The 15,400-nt window shown below is 42.6% G+C and overlaps 1 protein-coding gene across 5 annotated transcripts in view; it reads right to left on the bottom strand.

The window, feature by feature from the left end:
- Dora (zinc finger SWIM domain-containing dorado) overlaps positions 1-15,400 on the bottom strand; it is a 130,539-nt gene that overhangs the window by 87,791 nt on the left and 27,348 nt on the right. For all 5 annotated transcript variants that reach the window (XM_084588407.1, XM_084588409.1, XM_084588408.1 and 2 more), the window contains exons 3-8: positions 14,144-14,238; positions 13,569-13,744; positions 12,220-12,327; positions 12,057-12,138; positions 6,452-6,768; positions 635-835 (exon numbers count right to left, since the gene is read on the bottom strand). In XM_084588407.1, coding sequence (XP_084444533.1) covers positions 635-835; positions 6,452-6,768; positions 12,057-12,138; positions 12,220-12,327; positions 13,569-13,744; positions 14,144-14,238 — 979 coding nt within the window. The remainder of the gene's footprint in view (positions 1-634; positions 836-6,451; positions 6,769-12,056; positions 12,139-12,219; positions 12,328-13,568; positions 13,745-14,143; positions 14,239-15,400) is intronic.

The following is a 15,400-nucleotide window of genomic DNA, read 5'->3' as shown; positions in this document are numbered from 1 at the left end:
AATCAGTTTCCTTTGCTTCTACTCCCGTGGTTTTCCCATGCTTCCAGAACACCTAAACTCTGGTTTCAACACACCTTCCACTGTTTGTGCAGTGAAATCATATCATCTGCGAAAATATGCGTGAAGAAGCTCCAGCACTACTGCGTCAGACGCCGAAAAAAGCGTCAAATCTTAATCATTATGGAGCTGTCCTGCTTCACGCACTCCCAACAGTGCTAACGAGTTAACACATATGGCAAAACTAAAACTGTGGCCCTGCATTACACTTTTAAAGCAAGATGACCAAGTCTTCAGAAAAAAATTCACATTCATATGTTCTGGTAGATTTAGGAGGACCATCTGAAGAATTCGACATTCGTATGTTCTTCCTACACCCTCGAAATTAAAATTAATAAGGTGTTACTACTTAATCTATATCTAAATTCAAAATGAGCCCCACAGATACTTTGACATAAGAACTTAGTACTGATAGCCCACAAAAAAAAATTGCAACAGAAGTACTGATACATCTATAACTGAAAATGACATTCGATCTAGCACATGCAAGATGCTCATGCCAATATGTAACATTTAAGAGCAAGATGGCAGGAAATCAATATGCAGTCTTGAATCTGGCAACAGCAACTCTCTTCACCTGAACAAAGAAGGAGCGTCGATCTTGAGGGGACAAGGCTGGGCTGAGAGCAGCCAGCCTCCAAAGAACGACGATTTCATCACACAGGCTACTGCAGGCATGCTGTGATGAGTGGGCATTGCCATGGCCCACTGCCCGACCTCCATGACCACCTGATCCAGTGTGCAGGGAGACCTTGGTGTTGAACCACCAGCAGAGGATCTGTATAGCACAGTGCACAAGTTCAGTACTATAACTAGAAAGAGATACAGTAGAACCCCTTTATAGTAAAGTCACTGGGACCAGCAAAAACCTTTACTATATCAGTTGCTGGTGATGACATGGTTCTGAAGATGCTGTCTGGTAGTTAAATGGGCACTTACTCTACACGTCTTGTTGATTAATAAAAAACACCACTGAAATACCTTTCATCTCTCCTTTATCTCTTCATGCAATTTTTTTCAGTTATAAAAATTTTTTACGCCTTGTGGAAGTACTTTTTAAACATGAGGACAATGTAGCTACAAATAAAACCAAGCATGATTTAATGTAAAAACCAAAGCCTTGCATGAACACTCACTTTTTGCTGTTTCTGTCCTTTAAAAGGCAATAAATGATAAATGCGTGTGGCAGCCAAGTGCTGCAAGACCCCACATGCTGCACCTCCATTTCTTGTTCTCTTCTTTCTTCTTTCGATGTTTGTAGATAACTGTACACTTTTTTATTTTTTTCCTATACCCTGCGTGCTTTCCCTCACGGCTTCAAGGCTTCGAAAAGTAGGTCTCTCCCGAATGCTGCTAAGCTTGGTGATAAAGCCACTTAAAAGAACACTCGATGTTATTTTGCTGTTTCCAAATACAAAAAATCTTTGCCTCGAGATTCTAGGTAGTGCTCGGGTGGTGATGTCCTATCGTGGGAGTTGTTGCCACAGCCAGGTGCACTTTGCTAAAACCGATTTTTACCAAAAAATGTATTTACTATAAAGGGGCAAAAATGTTGTCTATGGAAGATGAACTGGGACTTCAATTTCACTTAACTATATCCAAGTTTTTACTATATCAGAGTTTACTATAGCAGGGTACTACTATATATATCCAAGCAAGAAACAAAGAGTATTAAATTTTGGCAGAAAATTGATAAGAAATTGCTTGGGTATGTAGAACACACAAGCTCAAAAGTGAAACGAAGTTTGCACAGTGTTCATAAATATTGTTCCTGATGACAACACCACTTGCAAAGCTTTCAAGGTCTCCTGTAAGCGTGCTACCATCTAGGCGAAAGTACAATGTATCAAAGAATGCCATACTGAAGGGCTGTGTTCTAGTAGCGAAATATGCTCTACCGTGTGTATGGGCTTTGCACTGTGTAACACTTGCGCCAGGCAAAAAAGGTATACTCTATAGCCTTAAAACAATAAATTCACTGAGACGTGTTGGAAGCAAAACTTGAGACTTTAGATTTCGATAACAGATTTCTAGTATACATTACGCAATTTCAACCATTAAAAACTATATGTGAACTGTGGCCATTTTAAAGCATGTGTAGCTGGTTAGTCATAGCAACTATCACAAATATGGCTTAAAAGTTAAAATTGAGAAGGACACTTGAACTCTTATAGCCTTAAAAATTATCTCCATTCCTCAAATGGAGGCAGTAAAATGTGCAGTATTATGAGTGATCAAAACAAAGTTAATGCTTGATCACATGCTTGAGCTGCCTAACGTCACCAGTAAAGATGACATCACAGACATTTTTTTTTTGCAAGCAGCTTTTTTTTGTTACTTTCTTAAGACATAGCAGAAACTAATGAACCCCTGTTTGCTCCAGAACTACACATAACACACGCTGCTGTCAAACCCTCCAACATACAGTAAAACCTCGTTAATTCGAACTCAGTTAATTCGAACTGACGCTCGGGTCCCGGCATGGCCCTATGTATTTCAATAAGAGAAAACGCCCGATAACTCGAACATGCCAGTATCCACAACGGTTAATTCGAACTAGGAGCCCGTGGCTCACACAGCTCCTCGCAGACAGAAGTCAGCCCATACTGTGTACAATGCGCAGAAAGATTACTAATGAGGCAAAAAACAAAATCTTTCAAATCTGCCCGCGCACGCGAGACGAGGTGCGCACTCGACAGTCACAGCGAGCATTCCGGTGCATGCCGTAGCAGGTTTTCGCTGCCGGGTGCCGCCAGGCTCTATCACACCAACGGTCCGGCGCAAGCCGTTGCAGGTTTTGGCTACACTGCGGTTGCTGGGTGCGCTTTTGACAAGCCTTTTTTCTTTTTGTCCTGCGGTCACGTTGTGGGCGCAACGCAGTTGTCGGTGTCGTGCATTTGTTCGTGCCGCGGTGGTCCAAGTTTTACTGTTTTCGTTGCCTCACCGCTTTGCCAGCGACGACTTATCGATTGTGACAGCCATGGCAAACCGCGGTAAATACACGGCAAAGGACCTCAAGACGAAAATGGAGATTTTGAGTGAGGTCAAAAAGTATGACATCAAGAAGAGCACGCTGTCAACGTATCTCAGGAACAAGGAATCGATCAGTGCTGCCTTTCGTAAAGACGTTATGGAGCCCTCTCGCAAAAGGCTACGGACGTCTGCCCATCCCGAAGTGGAGAGTGCCGTAATGGCATGGATAAAAGAAGTTCGCAGCCGGAACATTCCGTTAAGCGGGCCCGTAATTGCTGCGAAGGCTGCAGTCTTTGCCAGCCAAATGGGCATCAGTGAGTTCGGCGCGTCAGAAGGCTGGCTGTCGCGTTTCAAGGCGCGTCACGGGCTGACATTTAAAAACGTTTGTGGGGAGTCACCTGAAGTCGACAAGGAAACGTGTGAACAGTGGGTCTCCAGTGAACTGAAGGAACTCCTCGCTGATTATGTGCTCAGCGATGTATTTAATGCTGACGAGACGGCGCTGTATTTCAAATTGCTCCTCATCAAGGTCACTTACAAAGGCGACACTTGTGCTGGCGGAAAGAGAAGCAAAGAAAGAATCACCGTCATGATGTGCGCAAATGCGACGGGCACGGAACAGTGGCGCTTGCTGGTGATCGGCAAGGCAGAGAAGCCTCGCTGTTTTAAAGGCATCAAGACGCTTCCTGTTGATTACACCGCAAACAAAAAGCCGTGGATGACACAGGAAATTTTCACCGACTGGCCGTGCAAGCTAGACAGGAAATTCGCTGCACAGAACAGGAATGTTCTCATGTTTGTGGACAACTGTACAGCTCATTGTGACGCGAATGGACTGACAGCAATCCGCTTGCCATTTTTGCCTAAAAACACGACTTCTGTGCTCCAGCCTATGGATCTTGGAGTTATTCAGAACTTAAAAATGCTATACAGGCGCCACTTCCTAGAGAGACCTCTTTGTTTGGACAGTGGCAAGTCGTACGACATCGATTTGCTTGGAGCTGTTCACATGCTGGCATCATCGTGGAATACAGTCAAGCCGGAAACTATCAAAAATTGTTTCCGCAAGTGTGGCTTCAGTGACACCCCAGAAGCATGCAACGCGGAGGTAGGGGAGGCTTCGTCTGATGATGACTCCGTCGTGCTCGACCGTAGCTACGCGGCTTTGTCGGAGGGTGTCGCCTTTGAAGCCTACGTTGACGTTGACAACGGTGTGGAGACGTCTGGGCCCTTGAGTGATGAGGATATAATCAGCTGCATGTGCTCCACAGGGCTCACGGGTGGCGAACACGGCTGAAAGCGATGAAGAGTCCGACGAAGGCGACGATCCGGTGCCACCTCCTAGTGCATGTAAAGTAGCATCGGCGCTCTATCTCGCCGCACAATACTTCTCCGCCGATGAGAATTCGGATACTGCGCTGGAACTCTTGGGCAAGCTGCAGTCTATGCTTGTGGAGTCGCGGCACAAGAAACGCAAGCAAATGCACATTACCGATTATTTTTCCGTGTAAATAAACTTGTTTTGAAGCTCGCTACTCACACGAATGCATTCCGGTTCTTGTTTGCGGCGCATGACTGACCGATTAGTCCCGTTCATTCGCTGTTGTGGCTCAATTGCAAAAATTATCGGAATCGCCCTCCGTAAACGTGCAGTAGCGCCTAGCCCTCTTTACTCATGGTAATGTGTCAACATGTGGGCTCGGCCAGCACGGTGGGCCACAATGGCGCTCATTCCAGTGCCCGACTGTTAATTCGAACTCCGCTTAATTCGAACAATTTTCTCGGCCCCTTTGAGTTTGAATTAACGAGCTTTTACTGTAGTTGGGGACATGAGGCTAACATGACGATTTCCCATCACACTTTCTCAAGCATGTCCATATCAGCCTCAGCCCACAAAGCTGTTCATTGTTTTGCAAAGAATAGGCAAATACAGTAAAACCGAGCTGGTACATTTAAAAAAAGTGCAAAAAAGAAACATTTTATCTGGGAAATGTATGATCCAAACTGCCTAATTTTCAAGAACGAAGGTCAAAGTCATTTAGTGATGACACTTCCACTGCATAAAAGTGTACATTAGCATGTCTTGACATCAAGAATGAACGGCTTTTTTTTTTCTTGCAGAATTTAGTCCACATCTGCACGGTCGTAAGCGCGAGACAGATCTAAAAAATCCGGTTTGCAGAGTGCAATGACAAGCCGGCATCGTTTCTTTGGCTGCTTCTGGATGCTTCACCTCCTTACACCAGTGACATGTGGAGAAGCCATTGCGATGGCTTACAAGCAGCATTTTTGTCCATGCTGTATACCCCATACCCAGCCACCTCACATGTAAGCACATAGCTGTAATTGTCTAATAATTTGTCCCCTGTGCCCTTGAGGCATTACAAAGAAGCCACCACGTTTATCCTCATTAGGTTTTCTCTGCACGAACGAGCGCCTTGTGGGACTTTGATGCTCTGCCCCTTTGCATTTAGGCACTGCAGGAAAGCAGCCTAGTGAGAGAGCGCCACTGTTTTTTTTTTTTTTATATTGAGAGTCCACAGATTTAGCGCCCTTGAACGTTAGCCCATGCTTGGTTGATCACCAAACGTATTAAATGACCACAACTGATAGAAATTTTTAACACAAAAAGAGGGAAATCATGTTATCCGGGAACCTATTAGACGGGAAAAGAATCCAGATATTTTGAGCATAAAAAACTGGAAAATAATATGAACCGGGAATGTATTAATGATGTTCTACTGTATATCTTTTCATGAAAATATCAAAATTTAATCCACATGGTTCATACATTCAGCAAATTCAAACGAGTTTCTAGAAGAGCCTGTTTAATTCATCGCACACTTTACTTTTATGGTCTGCTTGCTGCTCCTCTTATTTGAATGCAACCCTATTTATGTATCACCCATACAAGGTATAAACTGATGGCTTGCTTGAAGGACTTTTCCGAAGCTTGTTTTGAAATTCCCACTGCCTTGTGGTGATCAATTTGCTTTTGTGAAGCAGTGCGCAATGCTTCTTCAAACATCACCACTTGCATCACTGCCAGTTGTAGCACTACCTAGCAGCCCCTAAGTAAAATTACCGCAAAAAAAGGAAAACAAAAGAAAGATCCTAGAGTTCATGTAACCAGATGTTGAAATTAAAAAAAAAATGCTAGCAAGCACTCCGCATTCTTCAAAAACAAGACAAACATTCACTAGGAGAGTCACAAGTTTCTTTGATGTGGAAGAGTGTATGCAGTGCAATGATGAAATACAAAGCAATGAAACAAAACCACTAGAAAGTTTAACTAGCACTTTTCTATAGTATAAGTGCAGCAACACCGATCTTTGCAGACAAAACAGTGGTGTTGAACCCTTTTCAGTCAAACACAGCGCAAGCATTCACATAAAGACTTGCAACTAATTAAGGAACACACCTGCTCACAAGCCAAGACTTCTTCTGTCAAAATTTGTAGAAGTGGGATGGCATTGCGGTCTGAGCGACGAAACATTTCCCGTACAATGGACAGCAAGTTCCACATGCCCTCAGGCTCCCGGCCACGCAGTGGCCGCAGAAGGCTGCACCATTCAGTAGCTGCAGGTGGTGCCGTTGAGGACAGATAGTTGACATCACTAAAAACCATTGGCGATGGAACACAAAGCTTTATCAGGATCTTCCGAATGTTTTCATGCAGGGTTCCCTCATCAAGGCACCAAGTTGTCTGTTCATATGCTGATGCTCCCGCAGTTGGATCTGTAGCAGTAAAACGTGGAGAGGCATTTAGCAACAGCACAGCTTCCTGGACAAGAAATCTAAAAGACAACACGACAATACAATGCAACAATGTTCTTTAAAGGTAATTCTTGCCCAGCTTTACCACGAAAAAAAATGATCAAGTAAAAAATAAATGCAAACCTGAATACCCTACAAAACTAACTGCCATAAGCTTATCAAAGTCCATTTTAGGTACTACAAGATACTGTAACAAGTGATGCAGCTGCATAATTAGAATATTTGTTTCATATGTTCAGACTTTATACATTCTTGAATCTAACGTCACGCAATGAGGGGGAGAAAATTTGCAGCATGTGAAACAAGCTAGAAAAGGCTAACAGCAGAAGAAACACATAGTACCAAATCAGTTATGAATCAGTAAGAATTATGAACTGCACACTAGACTTGTGCTACATCGACTTTGCATATGGGCTTGCGGGAAGTCGAGAACAAGGTTTAAATGCTGCCAGTAGCAAGCTTGCGCAGCCTTGGTAAGCAGCTCAGAATGAATAAATGCCCTGAAGTGATTACAAAGGCCAAAGCTTTTTCAATCTTTTTTTTTTCCCCCCCTCACAACATCCCTGTTCTGCAGCTTTGGCAGCTAAAAGTGCATTTCTGCAGAAAAGGAAAAAAAAAAAAAAAAGGCAAATTATAAAGGTTTCCAAACTGCATTACAATTCTTTTTGCTTGATCGCAGTGACTGGTTAACCTTGGCAATAGCAGCAGCATAAAAAATGCTCAAATCGGTGCCAAAGAGAGAGAACAAAAAAAGATGAATGAGTAGAACCGAATCGGAATTCATTTGATTTAATATTCAGCCCTTATGTCAGATGCCAAAAGTGCAGGCACACTGTAAGCCCAGACAAGCCACCTTACTGTGCATTTTTCCAGGTCTGCAAAACAAATGGAAGCAGTTCACAAAGCCATGCTGTAACCACAGTGACCAATGTTACTGCCCCTATTTCCGTCCACAGACTGTACAGAACAAGTGATCAATGCAGATACGAACATTCAAAAATTGGTACAGACACATGGAAGGCTGTTAGCCACCAAAAGGCAACATTTAAAACAGCACAATCTTTATCAGCAACCTGGTACTAACAAATGATTGCCAATGCCTACCAATCACAATGTAGTAACATAAACGAGCAAGGATAAGTTACAACAAGAACTTAGAAACTTTGAAGAGATTCCTTGACCGTTACAAGCAGGTTTGTAGGTGTTCTTTAAAACTGCAAGGAACGGTTATATATTGTGCTTTTGAATTAGAGCGCGTATCCCATCTGGCAGAGGTAAAATGCAGAGGCAGGTCTTGCAACTGCAAAGTTCACGTTACAGGATTACATGTGACCAAAGATTCACAAAATAAAAGCATAGTCCAGGCCTTTGTCAATCCATTTCCTCCATGATGGTACACAAATCAGGCCTGTATTAGTTTTGTGTGACACAGTCCACTCAACCATTCAATGAACATGCATATGCCCTGGAAATACTCAGGTATCTCAGGTGTAGAGCCACGAGACCAAAAAGATGACCTTCAGCCAAATCCTATACAGTTGGTAGGCTCATTTCACCAGTACCCAACCTTGTGTATTTACAAAGGCTTCACTTGAATTCTAAGTAAACCAGCTCAAAAAGCTGGTAATGTTAGAAATTGCAGGCAATTTTAATATAGGGGCTCTTTACCAGCAACATTAAAAAAATATGTATATGAACACTAGCTACAAAATGGTGAGATGTGAACTGATTGCATAGTGTCAGAAAAATATATACAGTCGAAACCCGCAATAACGAAATCGCCGGGGACAGCAAAAAAATTCGCTTTCGCGAGAATTTCGTTGCCGCGAAAATGAGACAGAAAAGATAGAAAACAGACCGCAAAAAGAAAATTGGTCATGCCCGATCATGCAGGCAAAGTCCAGAGCCTTCTGTTGCAGCAGTTTGCCAGACAGAGGCACTTTGTTTGCGCGCTGTTCACAGAACCAGGCAAACACCACCTTGTCAACGTCCGGGAACACCGCAGCCGTCACTGTTTTATGCTGTGCTCGAGCACCATTCTCAAGCGCACCGAGAATGGCTGCCTTGCTTTTCAAAATTGTCGACAGTGAGCTGCACGCAATCCCGTACTCGTCGGCGATATCCATTTTTTTCCTGCCTTTTTCTGCTTGAGCAATGATGGCAGCCTTCTCTTGCAGAGACAAAAATCTTCGTTTTTTGGCTGGCGGAGACATCTCAAACGCAAACGTGCGGACTGCTGCTCATACACACCGCCACCACACACAACGAACACATGTGCACCGCTCGCAGGCCTAAAAGTGCAGCGCTGATGATCTAGTGTCGCCCCCTGATGGTGTCACTGCGAGGCTGCCTTCCCTGAACATAGCCTCCGAGATAAACAACCACGCGGAACCGATCACAGAGGACACGCGCTGCGCCGGTATGGTGGCTAGCACCGGCTCAAGGTGGCTAAAGTTTTTAAAGTTGTTCCGGCTGCAAGGTTGCCAGGCGCCAATGCTCTCGCTGTAGCCACGCAAGCGCGCTATTGCAGTTTGCTCAATTTGAGTGCTTTTTTGACACTGTTATTCATAATATGGGCGACAGTATGCGGACCGACGCTGCAGCAAATTTCGTTATCGTGGGATTGCGGTACAAAAATGTTTCGTTACCGAGAGATACGAAATACATTGGCCCCTATGGGCATTTGCCGGGATCTCGGAAATATTTCGTTGCGGCGAGAATTTCGTATTCTCGAGATTTCGCTATCGCGGGTTTCGACTGTATGAACACAAGCTACAAAACGGTGAGATGTGAACTTATTGCATAGTGTCAGACTAGAGGTGCAAAAGTTCACTTCTTAACAAACAAAAGCGTTCCAAAAGCATTTACTCCAAAAGATATCTTACTGCAAAAAAGCTACACTGCTTTCAGAACACATAGCAACTTTTTATGAGAAGCCCTTTTGCTCCAATGTACGGCTTTAGCCCAATTTGTTTAAATGCAGTGGATGTAAGGTACGTCGAACTCAAAGAGGTAGTTTAATAAAGTGATAACTCAATATATAAAACATGGCAACAGATGAGCTTATCAGAGGTTATTAGCAACCGAAAAGAGTGTACATGGGACACTTATCAGCAAACTAGAGGAGTGACACCAGCACCATGCATCCTGCACCAAACATGCTGCCCGCGAATATACCAGCAGCACTCCACTTGCAGAGCTTTGCTAGGTTTAGCTTACTTCGCACTAAAGCCGAAGTGGATGGTGCCTTGGGAAAAGTAACTGCCAATCGAAGTCTCAAAGAGTACGATAATAAATAAGGATTTGCTATGTATGCAAAAATTTTATGTTAATGTATAAAAATTTATATTAAGCTATCTTAAGAAAGCAAAGAGAAAGAAGATTTCAGTCGTGATGTCAGACTTTCACGACTTCACTTTCCTTCTCAAATGACAATACTTGCTATCCTTAACAGATAAAACCAGCAGTTCAAAGCTACAACATTGCACACCCGAGCACGCCGGACATTGCATACCCGAGCAGAAAAAAAAAAAAATAAAATAATCAAAAGTATCCTGAAAAACATGTTTAAATGTGAAGAAAAAGAAAAGGGTACCAAAATTGTTAAAGAAGGATTTCTCTATAGCAGAGTGTCAGACAATCTTGGTTCTGAAAAGCCTGCTTTGACAAGTTTGGTACTGCACAAAGCCCACATTATACATTTACAACTGTTTCAATGTGATTGCCTTAAAAGCCTCCCCAGGAAAAAAAAGCAGCATGTCAGTCATAAAGTCCCCCACTGGCTGAAGGGAAGGAAGTGACAGCTACAAGCTTCAATGCACCTTCACTGTGTCCATGTCGCCACTATGAAACACGTTCAAAAAAACATTTAACCACGAGTTAAAGGCCCCCAAGAGATATCTGGTTGTGTGTAGACTTATGTCTAGAGGTTCACAAACACATCCATGAAAGAATAACACAAACATTTATGAAAGGCCTCAACCCCTTCTGATGCTATCACATTAGGGAGCTTTAGAATAGGGCACCCATAAAGACTTGGAGGGCCCAAGAAAATATTGCGCCCCGGCGCAGCATGCGAGCCGACCGGCGAGATTTAGAATAGGGGTTTCCCCGACACAAAGCAGCCAGGCTTGCGTTCGATTGCAGCGCCCCTGCAGTAAACCATGAAAAAGTGTTTAAATATATAAACACCACTTTATTCATTTAAATAGTACCAGTGATATAAACAGTTTTCTTTAGACAAGGCTAAAATGACCAATCTTAGCCAATCCAGGCTGAGCCAGGAAATTCATTCAAACTTGGAGGAAGGAAACATTTGAACCCTTCGCACTTTTTGACTTCTGGTGCCCACGGCAACCAAACGAGGCAAATCCAGAAGAAATCAGAAAACACGGTTCATTTTATCACTGCAATTTGGCGGTGTCGGCATCTTTAGGCATAGCACAAGCTTTGTACACCTTTCATTTGCTATGAAAGCACGACGCTCCGCCGGGCGCCGCCATGTTGCCATAACCCAAGTAACCCAAGGCAGCTTGGGGCGAACGCTATTTCCGAAAAATAGCGTCCACCCTAAGCGTTAACTCAAGACCCCAGGCATGCCCTACAGTCAGCGCATCTGCATTTCGTTGCCCCGGGCTATTTGAGAGCACCAAGGCTTAGCGCCCCCTATCCAAAAACTCTCTATTGCCAACACAATGCAATTAGATGTCCCTGCGAATTTTTTTCACAGATTGAAAATACAGCCCATTTCCCGCTTTCCATCAACTTCAAGTAAATAATGTACCACAAATCTAAAAAAAAAACAACAAAAAATGCACCAAATGCGATGAGTTGCATGCTGCACACTTCATCCTGTGCAACAAGTCAGCACAATGTGTGCTAACACTATACCGCAAAAATTGTTTGAATGTAAGAGGCTCTCTGAACAAACTGCACTTACACAAAAATAAGATCCACAGAAGCGCTGGTCGCTATCTTAAAATATGGCAAAGCAATTACAAGAGTCCATGGAAGAAAAAAGTTTTCCCACTTACAATACCAATTAAAATAACATGCTCAGCATCTTTATATATCTTACATACAAGCCAACCTGAAAAAGATATACTTGCAGAAGTGACTTTGAATTATTAAAATACTTTCACAAGTGATCCTCAGCTCAGATCAGAGACTGTCGCTCAGACGAAACATATTGTTTGCTTCAGAATAATACTTACTAGTGAACTGAACAAAGACAGCAATGAAAGCATTACCTGGTGCTCCGCGTAATGTATTGATAGCAGTCTGCTGGCTAGAAAGAAGCTCATCCAGCAGACGCTGAGCAGTGGGCAGTATCTATAAACAAACAAACAAACATAACAAGCTACTTTGCAAAAGTTCAAAGAATTCATAAATATGTCCAGGATGAACAGTTACCTGCTGTGGGAGCTCACTGATAAGATACTGAGCAAACTTCTGAAGCTGGTCACGATGAAGCCTTGAGAGAGATTCTGATACTGGTGCCCTCAAGCAAACTTGATTTGGCTGCAAAATTTCAAGCAATATTCATGAAACTTGCCCCAAATAAAGAAATCGTACAATGATCTCACAGAAATGAGCACACCAAAACAAAATGACCTATAAAGTACATGGTTAGAGCTATTGGTAATGAGTCATCTGCACGCAAAAGAAGCACTCTAAATACTTATATTTATTAAGGAACTGAGAAATAACATAGCTTTAACCGCCACAGCTATTACCGTATTTACTCTAATGTAACGAGAGTGTTTTTCACGATTTTTGTACCTGAAAGTCTACCCTCGCTTTATAATCGAATACTGCGATTCGGTTGGTTAAAGCAGCGCCGGGGTGTAGCCATATTGAATCCGCCACCACTCGGTTTCGATTTCCGCGGTTTTATGATGTTATGTTGGCAACATGGGTACCTGGGAAGCCAAATCAGCCAAATTCCAATCCATCCTAAATCAAATCATTGCACATTTTCTCGCGGGCTCAGAATCACGTTTTCCCCTTTATCATGCGCTTGTCAGATCTTTCGCAGTGGATTAGTGTGGTTACTTCTGTTATTGCATTTCGCAAGATGGTAACGCGTTGTGCATGGTACGACGCTCGCCTCAAGAAAGCTATTGTGATAGCAGAAGGAACCAGAAATTCTGCGGCAGCTCGACGGCTAGACGTTACTAGTCTACCTTACGTGGGTGGCAGATGTGAGGGAGGAGATTTTTAAATGTGCACCTGGCCGCGAAGGCTTCTGAATCAATGAGAGTGAAAAGGAAGACTGGGTTTCTGAGAACTCAGCTTCCGGTGGCGCCGACGAATGGGCATTTTTGATTAGACTGCAATGGCCATAATGTGTATTAAACATACTTTTTCAAGCGCTTATCTCACGTTACATTTGTGGTTTTATTTTTTTTCCCACTGGGCAGTATGGAAAGTCGCCCCTCGCTTTACATTCGAGCAAATACAGTATATTCCGCTCTTGCAAGTACATTTAAATTAAAAATAACACCCCTTCCTGAGAAGCCAACATCATAAGGCCATGTAGTCAATCCCAGTAGGGGAAAAAAGAAAAAAAAATTGGTGAGATGTCTACATCTGGACCGCCGCCGGCTGTCATAAAAACAATGGTGTTAATTCAGTTAATTGCTTTGTAAAGTTGGAGCACACTGAAGCTCAGAAGATGTAGTATACAGCCTATTGTGGCATCACCTGTGATAAAAGATTTCATACAAAAAAAAGCAATAAAAAGAATTTTTTTTTGTGACCTGGTGAATCCTGTGCAAGCACACAGCCACTACATGGGAGCACCAGGAGGCAACGCTGCTGCAAGTACAGTTGCATGACGTGATGCGACAGCGATCAAATGTCACAGCCACATTGTACGACCCCTTGGACACAGGCAGGCTCTGGGGTGGATGCACTGTAGCACTCAAGTGGAAGCCTGTCAGTAAAAAAAAGTAAAAAAAAAAAAAAAAAAAAAAGCAGGGATATGAGAAGAACAATTTATTAGCCACACTGAGCAAGTCAAATTATCATCAAAACTTGTATAATGTTTCCTTACTTCCGAGAAGTTAGAAAAAAGTTTAATGGCTGCACTGAACTCTACGAAACGGAACAAGCTGGACACGGACAAGATGAAGCGCGAATTGAAAACTGCTGATTGCAACAAAGATTTTCATATTTATACAAAGAATGACAGGCACCACGAGGCTAGAAGGACGCAAAAAAAGAAAAGTAGCATCTACAACCAACTAGGCCCAGTTCTCGCTCTCTTACCACCTGCAGGTCAGGGCACATCTTATATATTGCTATAGGACACTGCTTCATTAACATAACTCACCAATTTGAAGAAGGTCCTTTGTTGCCTTTGCCTTAAAGAGGTGCTCTCCCCTCTGAAACTCTTCTGGACTTCCATTGGCCAAGCATGAATACAGCCTAAAAAAAAAAAAAATCTTAACAGACATCACAATTACGGTACACTATAAAAGGGCAAACACACAAAGAAAACATGCAATGATGATGGGTTCAAGAGTAGCCAGAGATGAGTTTTATCTGATGATTTGATCTGAGCTTTAACAGTTGTTGCCGGACTAGCTCGTCATCATCTGCAAAAGCCATGGGAAAATGCGCTGAAGCGGCTCTAACTGCTCTAAGAGCTGCATTACCCCTTTTGGACACAAATTACACTCTACTAGCAAGAAAAATTAAAATTTGTATTTGTATATTGAAACCCCCTAGTTTACAAAAACAACACGAACTGCGCGCACGCACACACACACACACACACACACACACACACACACACACACACACACACACACACACACACACACACACACACACACACACACACACACACACACACACACACACACACACAAAACATGAAGAATTCCTGCATGCTGAATCTTCCAAGTTTTTTTTTTTTTTTTTTTTTTTTTACAGAATTGGGAATATAAAAAAAAAAATAATCATTTCTTACATTATCCAAAGGTGCTTCTTCATGCAACTAAAACTCAGCTACAGTGTCTTTTATTTATTTATTTATTTATTTATTTATTTATTTATTTATTCACAGATACTGCTAATCCCATTCGGGATTGTTGCAGGTGGGCATATGTTAGCACAAAAGAAGTGTATACGGAGCATATAAGGAACACACAGTGACATGATAATGTGTGAAAGCAAATCGAGAATATAAAATGCATATGGTACAAAATTTATGAAAAATATTATAGAAACAAAAACAAATACGAACGAGAATTGTACATGTATCACGACACTACACTAAGAGAAGAGTAAAGCATTCTACAGCATCAAAGTAAGATGTTACAAAGTAAGATGCTACAGTACCCAATGGCACACTTCCTAGGTGGAGTGTAAAACTGCTTGCAAGCACATCGTTTTATTTGTAGCTTTGAACTGGAATCATTTCTTTTTTTTTTTTTTTTCTGGGCAAGAAATGGCTCCACTATTTTGTCCGGCAGGGACTTAATATGCAACTGAAACCGCTGACTTCGTGAGGACACCTGTAAACACTCCGGAAGAAAATGAAAAGTCAAGAGCCCAATCGTGGATGCTGTGCAGCAATAATACC

Source organism: Amblyomma maculatum, chromosome 1 (genome assembly GCF_055883805.1).
Source record: "Amblyomma maculatum isolate TAMU_Amacu chromosome 1, ASM5588380v1, whole genome shotgun sequence".
Lineage (NCBI taxonomy): Eukaryota > Metazoa > Arthropoda > Arachnida > Ixodida > Ixodidae > Amblyomma > Amblyomma maculatum.
The sequence above is the reverse complement of the archived record's forward strand: the minus strand, read 5'-3'. Positions and strand labels throughout refer to the sequence as shown.